This window comes from Penicillium coprophilum (assembly GCF_028826855.1).
Source record: "Penicillium coprophilum strain IBT 35676 chromosome Unknown utg000004l_segment0_segment0, whole genome shotgun sequence".
Taxonomy (NCBI): domain Eukaryota; kingdom Fungi; phylum Ascomycota; class Eurotiomycetes; order Eurotiales; family Aspergillaceae; genus Penicillium; species Penicillium coprophilum.
Genome location: NW_026622723.1, coordinates 4,984,979 through 5,001,642, shown reverse-complemented (window position 1 = coordinate 5,001,642; position 16,664 = coordinate 4,984,979). Strand labels below are relative to the sequence as shown.

Here is a 16,664-nt window from a genome sequence, read left to right as displayed (position 1 = left end):
CCCCCTTATTATGGAGTCCTTTCGTTTTACCATTTACCAGGGGCGTGATTTCTTTCCTTGACATTTGATACCACATGCGCGAGTCGCATCATATACCGCATTGCTACCTTATTAGGTCACCCTCTCTTCATCTGATATGAGATATATCGGATCTGCACATCTGCACATCATTCTTGATGAATATTGCGCTTTTTTCTTTTGTTTATATAATTCCCCCTTCTCCCCCACTTGTACATTGTCCGACTACCGCCATTCCCGTCTTTATTCTTCCTGTCTATCGTTTTTCTACCACTTATTTATCCCTGCATTTACATACTCCTGTCATAGCCCTACCTGCTTTGATTTCCTGTATCATTTCCTCCACAACCTCCACATGCTGGCTTGGATCCAGCCCGTTTATACTCTTGTAATATACCTCCGCCTTTGGCCGTTGTGTCATGCCCATACATACATCTCACTACATATGCATTGAATCTACTCAAAATATCATACCGAGGTCTCACAATTCTTTGTAATGTTCACCTGCTTCATTATCTTCTCCCAAGTGAATATCGGCTTAGTTGGAGCCGGTGGCGATGAAAATGATCTACAGCGTGGGAAGCTGAAATCATGGGTCTGATAGTCTGCAGGTTTTAATTCGCGCAGAGGCTAAGTCCATACCGTAGAAGACAGACCATTCCACCTCAAAATTACATGTTGAATGATCATCTTGCATCTATACTTCCCATACGGGGTACATGAATCCATATCAGCGGAACAATGATCATCCGTCACTCATCAAGATTTCCTGATTGAGACTGCTCTGCTTCACTCTACCAACTTTTTTTTCTTGTCCTCAATTGTCCACTAGCACCATCTCACCGGTCGAAACTAGACTGGGCATAGCTTGTAATCCGAGCTACCAACACCTTGGCATATCCAGACGCGACCCGGCAAGCACTTTTCAAAAATCGCCGGCCGATCACCACAAAATCAAATTGCCCGCCAGCTACGAGCTTAACCTGGGGCAAGCGAACTCCAGCTCTTCCCCCAAGAATACAGCGCTCTATTGTACCCGCCATACGCCAAAAATAAATTTACCAAAATGTCAAACCAAAGACAAGCCTCCTCCGCCTCCCAAGTCCCCCACCTCTCACCCGCCGAACTTTCCTACCTCTACACCTCCCTCAGCCTACCCAAGAACCCAATCCGACCAGACGGCCGCTCACCTACACAATTCCGTCCCCTCTCTGCCGAGACAACAATTCTCCCCGGCACGAATGGTAGCGCGCGCATCGGTTTCGCAGATGGCACGCAAGCGATCGTGGGCGTGAAAGCCGAAGTGGAGAAGACTGTTCTCGCGGCCGACACGCTTGATTCGCGCAGTCTGGCACAGCATGGTGATGCACTGAATCGCGAGGGCGAGGAAGGCTCGGCTGCTGTCTCGGGACAGGGAGAGTGGGTGCAGATGTCGATTGAGATCCCCGGGTTTAGGGACGATGATGCCCTGCCTGTGTTTTTGAGTGAGATGATGCGGGAGAGTCTGGTTGGTTCCGTTGCCGGTGGGAATGGAGATGGGGCGAAAGAGATGGCCGGCGGGTTGAAGGGAAGACTTGTGATTAACAAGCGGTGGCATTGGCGCTTGTATATTGATGTAAGTTTTTCACACCATACATGGAATCCCTATGGTTCCAAACGTATGATTTGGCCATTGCTAACATGTTATTCTCCAGGTACTGCTTCTCTCCCAGCCCCTCGCATACCCCCTTCCCCTCCTCTCGCTCACAACCCACCTCGCCCTCCTCAGCACTAAGCTACCGAAACTCAAGTCCACGGGTGAAGAAGATCCCTTCTTCGACGATGACTGGGCCGCCGCGGAGTATCTTTACCCGCGCTCCAATACTTCTAAATCTCCTCTCTCCGCCGCACCATCATACCCTGTTCGCCCACCAGTAACACTGCTTGTGATTTCCGTCGGTGACAACGTCATCTTCGATCCTAACCGCGAGGAAATCGCTGTCGCAGACGCTGTTCTGGCCATCTCCATTACGCGCAGCAGTGATTCGGAGACTTTGAAGCTGCTTTCTATCCGCTCAATCGATCCCCCCTCTCGCCTCACTCAGCCTGGTATCCCCAATGCTGAAAATGTGAATATGCTCGGTGCTTCTGCGGCGCCTGGCGAGGAGTCTGGTGGTCAGGAGGAGGTCGAGGGTGTCTGGCGTCCACGAAGGGGTGGTGTCAAGCGCAGCGTCATTGCGCGCATGATTAAGACTGTCCTTGGCAAGGGCGGTGTTGGTGAGGAAGTTCTTGAGGGACTTGAAGGGGTTGAAGTGCAATGAGTTCTTTATGTCAATCCATATCTCATGGCCATGCATGTGTAATAAAGTACAGCATTACTTTCAGGTTGCGACTGTGATATCTGATTTCATAGGTCGCTACTTCTGGAGTTTGGAGAAAAGCGTTGTCTTTTGATTAAATCGTTCCCGTTCATCGTTCGAGTGAAGTTGAGATAATTCTCCTATTGTAGCTGGACTTGCAGTCCACTAATGTACAAAATGGACTTAACTCCATTTACTCCAGCCTCACTGCTGGAGGGGTGTTTGACAGTCTCCTTTTGCAGGACCCAAATAATACAAGCTCACGGCCAAACCACATAGACGGCATATGTAACATATGTAGCATATGCTATGCTTATATAGCTACATCAACCGTAAATTTGACTCAAAGAGCCTACCTCTCCCAAGGTAAGTAGGGAATAAGAATCACCAAATTCCGAGCCACTTCTTAACGGGTTTCTTGTTACCCTCCCAATCAACAAACTCCTTACCGTCGGCACCCTCAACGGCAGCGACAGGGGACTGAGTATCGACCTCATTTGCACCTTCATCCTTCTTCTCAGGCTCTGCCTCCTCAAGGCCATGTGCGATACGGTACTGCTTCCTCTTCTCCGCATCCTCAACGCGTCGGTGTCGCTGCTCCCGCACGCGCATTGAATTATGCTGCACATGCATGCGCCATACAGAGAATGCCTGCGAGATGGTGTCAATGGGCGACGTCAGCAGACCCGACCAGGATGGTAGCAGGTGCGCGAACGGAGAGGTCGCTTTGAAGTTTGTTGTGAAGGTGAATCCGGCGCAGGAGATCAGGACGCTCTGTATTATTTGTTAGTTGAAGATGCACTCAGTTCTGCTGGGGGATTTGTGATAGATCAAGAGCTAGATCTGAGGATAGACCCAGAACTAAATCTGTGCAGCCGGCCACTCACCAATGCAATCCAGATGTGGATCCACTTGCTTGTCAGGAACTTAAACATCACTGTTCCTTCTGGCGGAAACATGCCTGGGTACTGCGTCTTGTTCTGCTGCAAACGCTCTTTCTCCGTCGTGCGCGGGCCATACTCGAATGGTTGGCCTGGGGGTGCGTTCTTCGGAGATGGAGTCGTGAGGCGCTGGGGATGCGAGGGCGGGCGGAATCTATCGGGCTTTGCGAGAACGCGGGGCTTGGAATTGGCATTGGTGTTGCTGGCTTTTTTCAGCGCGGCGCTGGTCGAGGTGAAGCTGCGTTGCGCGCTTTGGCGTTGGAGGGCGCGCAGGGTCAACGCTGAGGGTGGGCCTCGTGGGAGGAGGAAGCCAGGAATTGAAGTTGGCATTTTTGAGGTGCTGTTCTTCCCCTTTGCTCGTGTTGAGGGGTTGGGCTGATTTTGTTGACTTGATCTAGATGTGGAACCGTAGATGCAATTTTTGGAGAAGGTTTTATATCACGTGACACTATCGGGACAGCGGATGCCGATTGAGTCGAGATGCTCGCACCCGGCTGACCGCATATCCTAACTATTTTGGGGCTGGAAAAAAAGAGTGAGGCCACTTGACCTTGCCAAATTTCACATGGATGGGTATCCATGATTTCCCGTGTTTTTTTACGAATTGAAATGGTCTGAGATAGCTCTAAGGTATACAGCCTATTCATGATTTCACGCTACATAAAGCAACATAATGATTATCGTCCAAGTTCACTGCCTCGGCAACAAACTAAATTGCATTCACGGCCGAGAATGACGCAAAGTCGATAATAAACCGTTTCTGCCTCAGGATCTACACATCGGACCACCAGCGGATCAGCTCGGGCGAATGAGAATCCTGCCATTTCGAAGCCAAGGTGGATCGGGAAGTTGCTCCAGTTCTCCAGGGGGAAGGGGGGACGCGCGCAAGATATGACTGGGGGATATGGACACGGGTTTCTATGAAATAGGAATCCAGGGCTTCAGTTTGTGAAGCTCGAAGCTTGCATATGCACAAGCGTGTTAGTCAGGAACCTGCATTCAGGATAACTGAGCTGATGATGATGTGATGAGATCATGGGGCGGAATATGGAGTGTACATATTACTTCTTTGCCACAAGCCAACTGTCATTTCAAAGCTGTTCCCATGGATGAAATTGGTGAATCCAAGCAAGAAAGTAGAAACAAGAAGTGTAGAAGTGTCGGAGTATAACAGACACACCGAAGTTCCCGGTTGTGCCCGTCTACCTGAATCATCTGACTTCTGATTGGCGGAGAGACGGATTACGAGAGGGAGCGTCGGGGCCAAGTACAAATAACCAGATTTTCTTTTCTCCCTTCCCAGATTTTTTCTGTACAGTACAGTGTCATAATAACTTCTTATTATCTTCATTTAATACTTCACAATGGCCCCCAAGAAGCAAGAATCTTTCGCCCCTGGTAAGCTACCTACTTCCCCCATTGAGGTTACAGGTTGAACGGGGAGGCGCGATGGACGCCATGGAGGAAGGAAGTGAGAGTATCCGACTCCTACGATGGCAACACTGTTACCTACTGGGATATCGATTGATACAATTCCTCGCCTTTCACCTTGCGACTCCTCGTCAATCTAACTCTCTCTCAATTGCGCGTCGCCGCAACCTCACTCCAAAACACCACATCAGTCATTCAACATGACCACTTTTGATGTGTTCTGCACCTTGACGACCATCGACATGCGCGAGGTCGAGCGTGCAGAGGCCCTCATTGAACACGCCAAAAAAGAAGTCGACATGATCGCTAATCTCAGCTTCCTTCCAGGTGACGCCGCCAAGGGTGCCAAGCTCTTCCAGGTACGTTCTTTATTGTTCCACGCGCAGACAAAGAAACGACAGCAAACTAATAGCTCTTGTTTTTCTAGACCCGTTGCGCTCAGTGCCACACCACCGAGGCCGGCGGTCCCCACAAGGTCGGCCCCAACCTCCACGGTCTCTTCGGCCGTAAGACTGGCTCCTCCGAGGGTTACGCCTACACCGACGCCAACAAGCAGGCCGGTGTTGAGTGGAACGAGGACACTCTGGTAAGTGCTAGCCGCCACCACAGCCCCCGATCGCCCGCTAACGATTCATAGTTCTCCTACCTCGAGAACCCCAAGAAGTTCATCCCCGGTACCAAGATGGCCTTCGGTGGTCTCAAGAAGACCAAGGAGCGCAACGATCTCATCACGTACGTCACCCGCGAATCTACATTTAAGCATCCAACTAACAACCCCATAGCTGGCTCAAGGATAACACCGCATAAACGACCTGATGTTCTTTTTTATTCCCCGGCTTTTTGTTCTGTTTCTCCCCATAGAAGTCTGGGATGGCGCCATGGGCTGATCACTCTTCCCAAGGACCGGGCCTGTATTTTTACTACAATTTCCATGACCAACAATAGATTTGATCTTCTCCTCTACATTCTGATATTCCTCTCTTAATATAGAACAAACGCACTGCAAACGGGGATCATGCAAGGTTTCAAGTGTTTGAGATTCTCCGGATTGTCATGGAGGGCTGAGTTATGATTGGTTGATGGGCCTGGATGTATCGATTGGGCAAACATGGGCGGTCAGGCACGGAGATACTTGACGTGTACTTCTCAAGTACAGGGGTACTGTCGTAAAGACCGCCCAAATTGGAAGTACCTGCGGAGTACTGCTTTCGTATCTTTCCGGTATCTGATATGTACAACGCGTGTTGGCCCTCGAGTCTCCAGAGTCAGCACATGACCGAGCAGGGGTCAGGCTGATTGGCCCAACCTCTTCGACTTTGGATACAAGTGAGGGGATGCTTTCTCGTCTTCTCCCTGCATTGCTCAAGGCGTTTCGATCCCAGTTTCATACTAATACCCAGCGCGTTTGCTGATCATATCTTGTCCCACAACCACAACCACTATCGAATGCTATCGCGGAGATATCCCGTATCGCCATTTAGAATTCAGTCCCTGCCTTGTCGCATCGCATCGCATCATACCTTATCGCATCTTTGTCGTGAGGTTGATTGCGCATATATCTTCTGTAACGGCTAGCGCATGAGACACCCGTCCCAGTGCTGTACTAACCGCTCTATCTTACTTACTCAAGCCAAAGCGGTTTAACCGCAAGTGTTCGCCATTCATAGGCATTGATCTGCGCTTCGTCGCTGAGAATTGCAGTGCCTCTTCTTCCGAGGCGCGACTATCGCGATACGCCGTCCGGGATGCTGGATGACTTAGACAACGTCTTCGACGACCATCCATCCCTGGACGCGTCGCTCGAAGACTTTGAGAACAATACCAACCCCCACAGATCCCCAATGTTCGCTCTGCCATCCCAACACTCCGGATTCCGGTCTGAAGACTCAGATGGGGAAGATGCAGAGATCGAGGACCCCGCCCAGGAGCGTTGGTCACCTCCAGGCTTTCACCAACCCGAATACGTCCAGGGCAGTGGATGGTACCGCCACCAGCCCTATCTACGCAAAGATAACCTCAATACGGATCGCTTGCAACTCAAGCCCACAATCGGGCTGAGTATCTCCCCCGTCCCAGTCGCGCGAGCCAAGTCCACAATATGAGGATGCGCTCGAGAGCCCAACGAAGAGTAGACAGGTCGATCGTGCCACCCCGGGCGACATCTCTGTCGCGGCTAATGTGCCTCTACCGGCGGGTGCAGATACCCCCCTCCATGGAAGATCTCCAAGTCCGCCTCCGGCTCCGACAGGACGCACACCTCGCCACAGTCCCGAGGACGACGGGGTGGGCTTTGGTGCGGAAAATCTGAGCAACTGTAGGCCCTGTCTGATCTAGTTTCAGTTGCAGGTGCGGGTATACTAACGATTATTGTGAATGAATAAAGACATTCGCTTTGCAGTGCGCGCAGAAGTCCAGCACCGAGAACCCGTTGCCGCATTGTTAGGCTTTCTGCGCTCAAAGTTCGAGCGCATGACCAGCTCCAAGTCTAACACCACCTTATCTATCATAATCCTCCTCCTCTCAGTCGCGTTCATGCGTGCCCTAGTCCTACCAGGCCTCCCGCAATCGATCCCCGATCTAGTAAAGCTATCCGGCTTTGCGCGCTCCTTCGAACCACTGATATACTACTCAGAGAACGGCGTCCAGCAAATCGGCACCCTACAAGAAACTGGTGTCGCAGTCTGGGATCTGAGCGAGTCCGTCCGCGGCACAAATATGACCAGCGCACCCATAATCGTGCGCCAACTCGATGAACTCTCCGATTCCCTAAAGTCCCTTTCCCTCGAGCTAACCCGCTTCTTCGCAAACGTCGACTCCGACATCGACTCCATCCTGATAGTAATGGACTGGGCCAAGCGCGAGCTCGAAACCCTCTCTGCGCAACCGCCAAGCACCCTCCCTACCATCGTCTTTGACAACATGCACAACATGCTCTCACGTCTCGGCGCACTCGAACGCTCGGCCCAGGTTTCCGACAACGGCGTCTCCGCAACCTCAACGACCACAACCCCACTCGGTCACCTCGTAATGGCCGTCTTCGGGCCAACTTCCGCACAGCGCACACGTACAACCCTAACCCGCACCTTCACGGAGTTCCTCTCAGTCCTGGAGGAATCAATCAACAGCGAACTCACCCACTCAACCGCGCTGTTCGCGCTCTTCGAGTCCATTGACCGCCAGTTCCTCAATCTGCAGCGCACGGTAGTCCGCGAATCAGACGCCCAGGAACGCGCAGAGGGCGAGATGCTTTCTTCTCTGTGGACGCGCGTGCTTGGACCGGATGCTGCGGCAGTTCGCAAGTACGAGAAGAATAAGAAACTCCTCGCCAATGTCCGCAGTCGTACGGTCGCCAATAAACACCTTCTCGTTGACCACCGCGGCCGACTGCTCACGCTGAAGGTCAATCTTGAGACGCTGCGCAGAAAGCTTGTTAGTCCGCTCGTGCGTCGGAATGACTCCGTTAGCTTTGTTGGCTCGATCGATGGAGGTGGAGGGAATGGGAATGGGAATTCTGGCTCTACAGGCCGAATGCTTGGCCCTGTTGAAGCCGTTATCGATGGACAGATTCGTGGGTTGGAGGGGACGTATGATTATCTGCGTACTGTTCGCGAGAAGCAGAAGGCGAAGCTTATGGAGCTAGTCTATGGGGCTGGGAGGAAGCCGAGCCGGGCTATGATTGATGGGTTGGATGATGATGAGTGAATGGCCTCAGGCCTGATCTTATTTGTTGCCTTTGCTTCCTTTGACCTCATTTGTGGCATAGCATCCGGTTTTCGGTTGGATTCTTTTGTCTCCTCTCTGGCGTTTTCTAGGGCATATGTGGCAGGGCATCTGCGGGTGCGGGCTTTTGGGAATATGGTGGCTCACCTGCTGTGCCTCTTTGGATGACTGCTTTGTTTTTGTTTTCTCTTGATTTTGTGGCGAATTGGCAGGATTGCGAGGAAAAGGGATAGAAACATTGGCGCCAGCTTGTTTTACTTCACTTCTTGGAGCCGTGCAGTTATGGGGTTCTCTTGTGGATGTATGAATGAATCTTCTTGCTGTTCATAGCCATGTTTTTTATGCAGCTTTCATACAAGTCCCTGTTTATATAGAAGTTTTCTTTATACTGTTTACGCTTTCTCCCACCTGATATTGTCGTAGAGTTCACACCTTTCATAGCGACATAGTGATCATTCTTCTAAGGATAAAACCGACGGGGAATATTTTTAAAAGGATACAAGACACGTATGAGAGTTGTCTTATATCTGGGGTTCCTCATATCATATCAAGGTAGAACTAGAGCCCCTCCGTTGTCAAGGACAGAGGCCGTATGTGCAGCCGACTAGTCTGGATGTAAATGCAAATTGGATCTTCATTCTTTGTTCCTCTGCTTGTTTGCTTTCCCGTTGATAGATTAAAAAAAAAAAAAACCATTGTAAAGTCTTCAAGCCAAGCCTACTGAATTCAAGATGATCCTCATTGACAAGAATCGTCAGGTAGTAGCTCCGGGGATGGCCATCTAGGAGCAACTTATTGCTTCCCCACGAGCCTGTCAGCTCCGCAGAAATGTGCCTAAGCAAAACCCTCCTAACCAATGAGAAAGGGAGGTCCTCAAGGCGCTTGTGGATCGGGTCAACATGCTGTTCAACTGACATCAAGATAATAGTCAACGGTGAATCGCTCGTTAACGCAGACGCCAATGCAGAGATCCCTATTGAGCTAGCTGCAAGACTCCATGTAGAGACCATGCAGGGTTCTCTTCCGTTCCAAGTTCCAACCTTAGACCCAAGGTTGAGAGGCTTTATATAGGCGTGAAGTAAACGATTTTTCTATGAATCTATAATCTCTCCTAGTTTGAATTCGCCTAGAGATTTCTTAGCATGGAACACCGCGCAAGTCTTTTCTAGGTGCCAAAATCAAGGCGACAGTGAGAATGACATGCTTTTTTTCAGACTAAATTGAAGAACTGTTGGGATTCTAGAAGTACAGCTTTTGCCATGGTCAAGTGTATTCGCCTGATACAAGATCGGTATAAGATACCCGGGAGTGGGGGCATGGGATATGCCTAGTTCCACTCCAACTTTGTGACTCCTTCAACTGTCTCACCATGTCGAAAACCTCGCAGTCCATACTGGGCATCCAAGGATCGCAATGGAACACTTCTTCCAGCAGACCTACTGTCGCAGTGTTATTTCAAGCAATCGATCCCCCTATGATCAACGGAGTCTATAAACCATGCAAACCAGGCGGTATGATGCCGCAAAACATAGCCCCATAATCTAATTGCTTGTGCTAATTCATCCCAGGATATCAGGATTCAGGTGCAGATATTGCATACACATTACGTTCTAAGGGAATCGAGGTCATCACGCCCCATCCCTCCCCGTCTAGTGCCCAGCATGAGGGCTGGTGTTTCCCAGATTCAGAAGAAGGCATACATTCCGCAGTAACCCAGGGCGCCACACACATATGGGCAAATACGATCGTATTTGCTTCCCATCCTCTCCAAACAGCATCATGTCTGGATAGCTATGCTCCGACTCTACAGGTCGTAGGCCAACCGCCGGGTCTGGTAGAGAACTTCGATGACAAGATGTACCTGAACGATAAACTGCGTGCACGAGGGGGTTTTACCTTGCCTCAGTCATGGGCAGTGGAGGTAGGAGAGGACATAGATGCCTTGATTCAGTCAATTCCCAACTACCCTATCGTCGGGAAACCAGTTCGTGGGCGCGGCAGCCATGGCGTGAAAGTCTGTGATACTCCCCGTGAACTGAAAAGTCACATTGAATCGCTATTCAGAGAATCACCTGTGGTTTTGCTAGAAGAATTCCTAGCTGGCGAGGAAGCTACAATCACCGTCATGCCTCCTTCAATTAACCAACCGAAGTATTGGAGCATGTCTCCTGTGGTCAGATTCAACCACGACCAAGGTGTCGCGCCGTACAATGGCACAGTGGCTGTTACTGCCAATTCCCGCATTGTCTCCAAGGATGAGATGCGAGATCGAGCCTATGAGGAGGCGATGCGCGAATGTGAAAGGGTAGCAAGTCTCATCAAGGCTACGGCTCCCATCCGTATTGACGTCCGGCGATTCCGACATGGGTCAGATTTTGCTATTTTTGATGTTAATATGAAACCTGTATGTCTTTCCTTCTAAATAGCAACTACGATCTGTGTGCTGACCTCGACTGCTAGAACATGACTGGTCCTGGTCGACCAGGTCGCGAGGATCAAGCTAGCCTGACTGCTATGGCAGCGGCTGAATGTGGATGGGACTATCCTACGCTATTGGAAAATATACTAAATGGGGCCTCGACACTGGAGACGCTACGTCAATATCGTACTCCTTTATGAACACGCGTGATGTTGACCCATGTCAATCAAGGCCGTAGGCATGAGAAACGACGAGGCTGGTACCTAGTCCAGCATAATGCAACTACAAAGCAGCCTGGATCACATATAAGCCAGTGCTTTTCTTCTGCTTTGCCATCTCAATAAAATCAAACATATATCCCATCTTCCAATCAGGCCAGTTCATTCCCACGACCTCGATATCGGTATCTTGGTGACACTGCCAAAGCATGAAATCACTCAAACGATAGACGCCCGATGTACGTATTAAAATGTCTAGCGGTGGAAATCCAATAAACATTTTCTCTGTCAGAGAATTCGCCGTGATCTTGCCAGGCAAACCAGAATCAGCAACAGTGCCCCTGATAGCAGAGGCAATCTCATCCCTGCCAGTATAAGCGACACAGATATTCAAAACCTTGCCATGGTTATTCTTTGTAGCACTCATAGCGTTGTTAATTGCCCTCAAAGCGTTATCTTCTAGCAATTCCAAACGACCCAACACCCGGATTCTCATATCATATTTCTTCACCAATGGATCGTTCTCGCCAATCGCTCCAAGTATCCCGTCTAGCAGCTTCATAAGAATGCCGATCTGCTCTTTTGGTCTGTGGAAGTTCTCAAGGCTGAATGCGTAGAGGGATATAACATTGATTTCACAGTCGAAACATAGATCCACGATCTGTTTGTCCGGTTATCTCAATAGTGGGTGATATAAACTTGGAATATCAAGCATGGTAATTCACCTTCATTAAAGTCTTTGCACCAGCCAAATATCCCGCCGCAAGGGAAATAGTGTTCTCTTTTGCATACCGTCGATTTCCATCCATTATGAATGCCACATGCTGTGGGATGGGTCCTTGAGCCAACGTCTTCAACGCGAATTGGTTGATATATATAAAAGCATTCTCCAGGGCTTTATAGATTAGATGGAAAAGTTGCATTGTAAGTGGAAGATCTCGAAGGCAAATCGAAAAGTTTCTCTCAACCCGTGGAGTCGATGTTTATACGGAGCTCCAGCTCCCTTCCTCGAAAGATCCGCAAACATGTTTCACAAGGTACTATATACAATTTTAAGCATCTGTGCTCATTCCAAATACTCAGTAGTGCCCAATCACAGTGGCTTCTACCACGGGATCATGTCTACATTGAGGTTGTCGTTCCCAAGGCCATCATCATGTGTACCAATATTAATGCCAGTGATTTGGCTCATTTAGATGTCTCAGTTGCACTTTTCGGGTGCTAGGTAGGTTCCGGAAGTACTTTCGTATTCTAAATTTGAACAGTATCTAAAGCTGAACTCGTCTATTTTATAAACTAGATCCATGTCAACTTGGGGGTCTCTGGCCTAACATTCCACCTACGCGCATATATATATATTGATAAAAATACACACAAAAGAAAGCAAAAGCAACCCTAGAGCGAATCACCATAGGAACTACCGAAGCGACCAATCACCACTTATCACGTCCCTTAATATGTGTCACTGGTGTTACTTTATCCTGCTCTTAAGTATGACGTGCGTCAGTTTTGTGTATGCGGTGTTGTATCGAGAGATAGTGTGCCACTCCATCGCGAATTCAAGGCTCTGATGGGATTGGTCGGCGTTGATAAGCATTGCCCTGAGGCTTGTATTGACGAACAATGGCGACATTTCCGTCTGAAGAGTGCTTGCAATAGGTCGGGTTCATATTTTTATAATACTCTAATACGTTCGGGCTCTTCTTGAGTTAGACGGACTATTTTCCCATGAGAGAGAACCAATGCAAATTCGGTAAGATTGATTGAATGGAATAACATCCTCAAAATATCAACGCAACATGGACTTCCCCTATAGATTATTTCCTGGTCCTTGTTTCCCTTCCATAACCGAAGCCACTCTGCAGTGGGAGGTAATATACAGCCATATACCATCCACCTTATATTCCCGCAATTAGGTATACAATAAATAAATCAATACGAGTCTATGATCTGAAGAGCACAATGGTTGAATTCAGTGGCTAGTCGAAGTTCCACAAAAGCATACGCATCCGTCGAAGCTTCCCTCATACCTTTCCATGTCCAGCGCCCATCGGCTAAGTTCAACAAGATCTCGTCCCGCTATCTAGCAGAACCGAAGTATTTTTAGGTGGCATAAACTCCTTCGTGCTGTATATGAGATGAAGAGGGCCGGACTGCTTATTGGCAGGCACTATCTTGCCCCTGGATATTTGAAGCCATCATGAAACTCGAATATTGTTATAATCGGAAGAGTTATTATCACGCTGACGTAGAACCTCCACTTTGAGTGATCCTTCACTTTGGATAGCCTGAAATCGTTTTAATCTGGCCTGGCGTTGCACGTTGCACCTTTGGAGCGCATTGAATATCCCTGGGGAGAACTGAAACGCCGAGAAAGAGAGACAGAAAGAGTAGTTGAGCCTGGTATCGCTGATGACGAGGAGCCAAATTTTGAGTAGTTCGAATATATTGAACGGCGTGTGTCGAGGAGGTCGAATAGGTAGTCGATTTGATTGGAAAGGCCAGGAATGTGTCTTTTTGTCTGTGTACCCCGACCACAAGATATCCCTGGAGGGAAAGGAAAAGGGATAGCTAGACCTCTCTAGTAAAAGAGGTCTCTTCAAGCGGCTGCTAGTTCTCCCGTAACGGTATTGAGTACCGTCGAAACGCCCACAAACTGCTGATTCATGCCTGGAACGGAGTTCCTGGAACAATGTCCCAAATGCAGCTCCCTTTCGATTGATTGACTGTGACCTCCTTGATAGAGGCTACTAAATCTGTCCAATATATGCAAGCATGGGCGTGATCCCATCCACTAAAACCATACTCGTCGAGTTAGCAGAAAATTTCCAATGTCTAGAAGATGCTTCTTACCGTGAACCAAGATCCTTTTCCCATTCCTGGACGGAGTCTGTGATCTGTGATTTTAAATCTGGCCGAGCACCTCCCTTTTGACGGACAGCGTATATGAGACACGAATGAGAGTTTCGGGATTCCCAGATGCCAACAAACAAGTCCGGCAAAAAGGTGAGTAATAGGAAGATGGTAGAAGTAAGGAGAGATTCGATCGCGGGATTTAAATACAAAACCGTGGCTTCCTAGTTAGGTAGGTACGCATGGAGAGGAAAGAGCGATTAATATGTGACGTTGGAACTTGAGTATACATGTCACATATCAAGGCGAGAAGTTATAGATAATGCTTCGTATATGGCCTAAAACTAGGATATATTTTTATAGAGAGAAAGAGTTTGTTGGTTTCAGTATGGAACGGAGTGGACAGGGAGAAAGGGAAAGAGGGAGAGATTTAACCGGCTACATGATCCTGACCTCATGACCTGATTGGGGCCTAAGGCCAGCAATATAAGTTGGGAGATTCTATAATCAAGAACAATCATTGCCAAGGATTTGGTCATGGGTATCTAGCAGGGACTATCTTCATTCAATTGAGGAGTTGACTGGGTTGCACGTAGATAAATTTTTCTACACAATTAATCTATTTCCTTTCCTCATGCTTTGGAGCCTCAGTCGGTCTTCGTGATAGTACGCTTATGCTCGAAGCTTGTCCTTGCAACATCGTCTTTGATCAACCGAGCAAGTCCACCGCGCTGTTTCGGACAATGTTAGGACCCAGGACTGCGGCCAACTCGGCAATGATTCCCTTGATAGACATTGGCGAAGTCATTGACATGGTTTCCCATTTGACGAGATCCTAATTGAGTTTAGTAAGGAGGTCTCTCTCCGGACCGAGAAAAGATATAATTGCTTACCTTCATGTGAACAAAGTTGTTGTTAAAGAACAGCAGCCAATGATCTAGGTCCAGTGCTTCCACTTCGGAAACAGTAAGGACACCGGGCATACCGATATCAAAGAGGGAAACCTGCTCTAGATCGGCGTCACTTTTCGGGACTTGGGGCGCAGGGGAGGATGATCGGTCCCGAGACAAAGAGACATAGGAACGAGAATTAAGCTTCTCTGTCATTTCGCCATCCAGCGGGTCCCAGTCGCCGGATTCAGGGTCTGAGTAACAGAGAAAAGGGTCAGATGTTGGGCACAATTTTTACGTAGTACAAATAACATGTACTAAGAGACGATTGGGACATACCAAGGATGTACTGGGGGCGGAAATTGGCCTTGTAACGCATCTTCTGGCAGGTGTGAATGTAGTACCCTACATTTCGATTGTCAAAAGCGAATCAAATAGGGACTAATTCCACAATAGTAACATACCCATATAGTAGTACATGTACTGATTCTCGATCGAGAAGGCAATTTCGCGCATGGCGCTCAACTTGCCGATTTCCCATTGCTCGTAGGTGGGATCATAACTGTGTGGTACTGTCAGCTTATTGCATATTTTGGTGTTTCGGGGTGCACTCAGCCATCAGCTTACAAGACGTAGACGGAGCTGACCCCACTGGGGACCAAGTCCAATACCGCAACAGCAATGAGCTCGCCATCAAGACGATAACACTGATGCCATGAACCGAGTTTCTTCTCAGAAGAATTCGTAGTTGTTAGGGGATTTGGAGTTCGTTTGATGCCTGAGCATAAGAAGCGTTGAAAATCCTTGGGTTTCCAGTGAGAGACATCCTCTTTATGGATGGCCGTTTGGTATTTGAGAAACAGCTCGAACTTTGCCTGAGACACAGAGTCACCTTCAATGGTGATTTCAAAGCGGTGCGCTGGTTCAATAGGAAGTTTGGTGGCAGGGTCGATTGGCCGTCTGACGTGGTCGTACTCGCTCTGGTGGACAGCTGCCAGAAGGTCGAAGTTGCACTTGCGATGCTTTTTCTCTCTTTGCATTGGTTAGCAGTGATCTGATATCAAATTTACTACATATAGGGTTGCATACTCGCGGGTTCGCGGACAAAGTCGGGCTGCCTTTCGTATATACTCGGGACCTAGGATGAATTTGTTCCACTTGTTGATGGCCTTGCGTTGATCGCGGCGGGGCCGATAAGCGGATGCTTCTAGTCTCAAAGTATAGTGAGGACAACAAGACCGAAGTAGGTTTTGTTTGTAGTAGAGATTTCCCGATCTAAAGATGTCAGTATGGCTTGGTGGGTTACAGGAAAATTAAATCGGGGAATCATACCGCCGCCAGCCGCCGTTGATCAGCTCTTCATAATGTTCCGGGTGTACGGACGTGGAGTTGGTGTAGTACGATTCACCTTTGTCATGTCAGCATCCTTTTCGAACTCTTTCTAGCCCTGAAAGAAGAAAAAAGGACGAAACAAGACAGGGGTAGGGACAACAAACTTCCATCTTTGGACTTGCAGTAACCACACGAGTTCTTTTGGTATCCTGACAGGATCACATCACATTAGTCTTTGCATAAGAGGGGTTGGACGATCAAAGAGCTGCAGCAATTGGCGTTGATATCCCCGCCGGATTCCCCTAAGTGGTAATGCTCTTGGCCAGTGGAAGCGCCACGGGGTAACAGAGGTCTATCTCAGTGGTTCCCTGCAGGAGAGTGGGACGTATTAGACGTACCCAGTGGACGGAATAGCGACAACTTTCGCGCGCGTTCAGCGTCAACCCGCTGCATGTTTAGTTTAGAGATGTGTTGGCGTGCACCGAGTGTGAGTTGTAGTCTCG

The 16,664-nt window shown here is 48.8% G+C and overlaps 7 protein-coding genes across 7 annotated transcripts; 4 read left to right on the top strand and 3 right to left on the bottom strand.

Annotated features, from left to right (window-relative positions):
- Nucleotides 1-1,084: 1,084 nt before the first annotated feature.
- Nucleotides 1,085-2,318, top strand: N7500_006326 (exosome non-catalytic core subunit RRP42; the record flags this gene model as incomplete). Its single annotated transcript, XM_056677470.1, has 2 exons — nt 1,085-1,633; nt 1,713-2,318. 2 exons carry the CDS (start codon nt 1,085-1,087, stop codon nt 2,316-2,318), a joined length of 1,155 nt encoding a protein of 384 aa, XP_056532470.1.
- Nucleotides 2,319-2,741: 423 nt separating this feature from the next.
- Nucleotides 2,742-3,628, bottom strand: N7500_006325 (uncharacterized protein; the record flags this gene model as incomplete). Its single annotated transcript, XM_056677469.1, has 2 exons — nt 2,742-3,131; nt 3,245-3,628. 2 exons carry the CDS (start codon nt 3,626-3,628, stop codon nt 2,742-2,744), a joined length of 774 nt encoding a protein of 257 aa, XP_056532469.1.
- A 1,034-nt stretch (nt 3,629-4,662) lies between these two features.
- On the top strand, nt 4,663-5,536 carry N7500_006324 (c-type cytochrome; the record flags this gene model as incomplete). The annotated part of the gene is made up of 5 exons (XM_056677468.1): nt 4,663-4,696; nt 5,057-5,088; nt 5,157-5,315; nt 5,367-5,461; nt 5,512-5,536. 5 exons carry the CDS (start codon nt 4,663-4,665, stop codon nt 5,534-5,536), a joined length of 345 nt encoding a protein of 114 aa, XP_056532468.1.
- Nucleotides 5,537-6,474: 938 nt separating this feature from the next.
- N7500_006323 (uncharacterized protein) lies at nt 6,475-8,431 on the top strand (the record flags this gene model as incomplete). The annotated part of the gene is made up of 3 exons (XM_056677467.1): nt 6,475-6,787; nt 6,930-7,043; nt 7,128-8,431. 3 exons carry the CDS (start codon nt 6,475-6,477, stop codon nt 8,429-8,431), a joined length of 1,731 nt encoding a protein of 576 aa, XP_056532467.1.
- A 1,387-nt stretch (nt 8,432-9,818) lies between these two features.
- Nucleotides 9,819-11,068, top strand: N7500_006322 (ATP-grasp fold subdomain 1; the record flags this gene model as incomplete). The annotated part of the gene is made up of 3 exons (XM_056677466.1): nt 9,819-9,960; nt 10,018-10,853; nt 10,910-11,068. The coding sequence occupies 3 exons, from the start codon at nt 9,819-9,821 to the stop codon at nt 11,066-11,068; spliced, it is 1,137 nt and encodes a 378-aa protein (XP_056532466.1).
- Nucleotides 11,069-11,150: 82 nt separating this feature from the next.
- On the bottom strand, nt 11,151-12,009 carry N7500_006321 (undecaprenyl diphosphate synthase family protein; the record flags this gene model as incomplete). Its single annotated transcript, XM_056677465.1, has 2 exons — nt 11,151-11,747; nt 11,812-12,009. The coding sequence occupies 2 exons, from the start codon at nt 12,007-12,009 to the stop codon at nt 11,151-11,153; spliced, it is 795 nt and encodes a 264-aa protein (XP_056532465.1).
- Nucleotides 12,010-14,648: 2,639 nt separating this feature from the next.
- Nucleotides 14,649-16,614, bottom strand: N7500_006320 (arginyltransferase; the record flags this gene model as incomplete). Its single annotated transcript, XM_056677464.1, has 9 exons — nt 14,649-14,774; nt 14,833-15,083; nt 15,169-15,234; nt 15,294-15,391; nt 15,457-15,861; nt 15,919-16,104; nt 16,162-16,237; nt 16,326-16,370; nt 16,560-16,614. The coding sequence occupies 9 exons, from the start codon at nt 16,612-16,614 to the stop codon at nt 14,649-14,651; spliced, it is 1,308 nt and encodes a 435-aa protein (XP_056532464.1).
- Between the last annotated feature and the right edge of the window lie 50 nt (nt 16,615-16,664).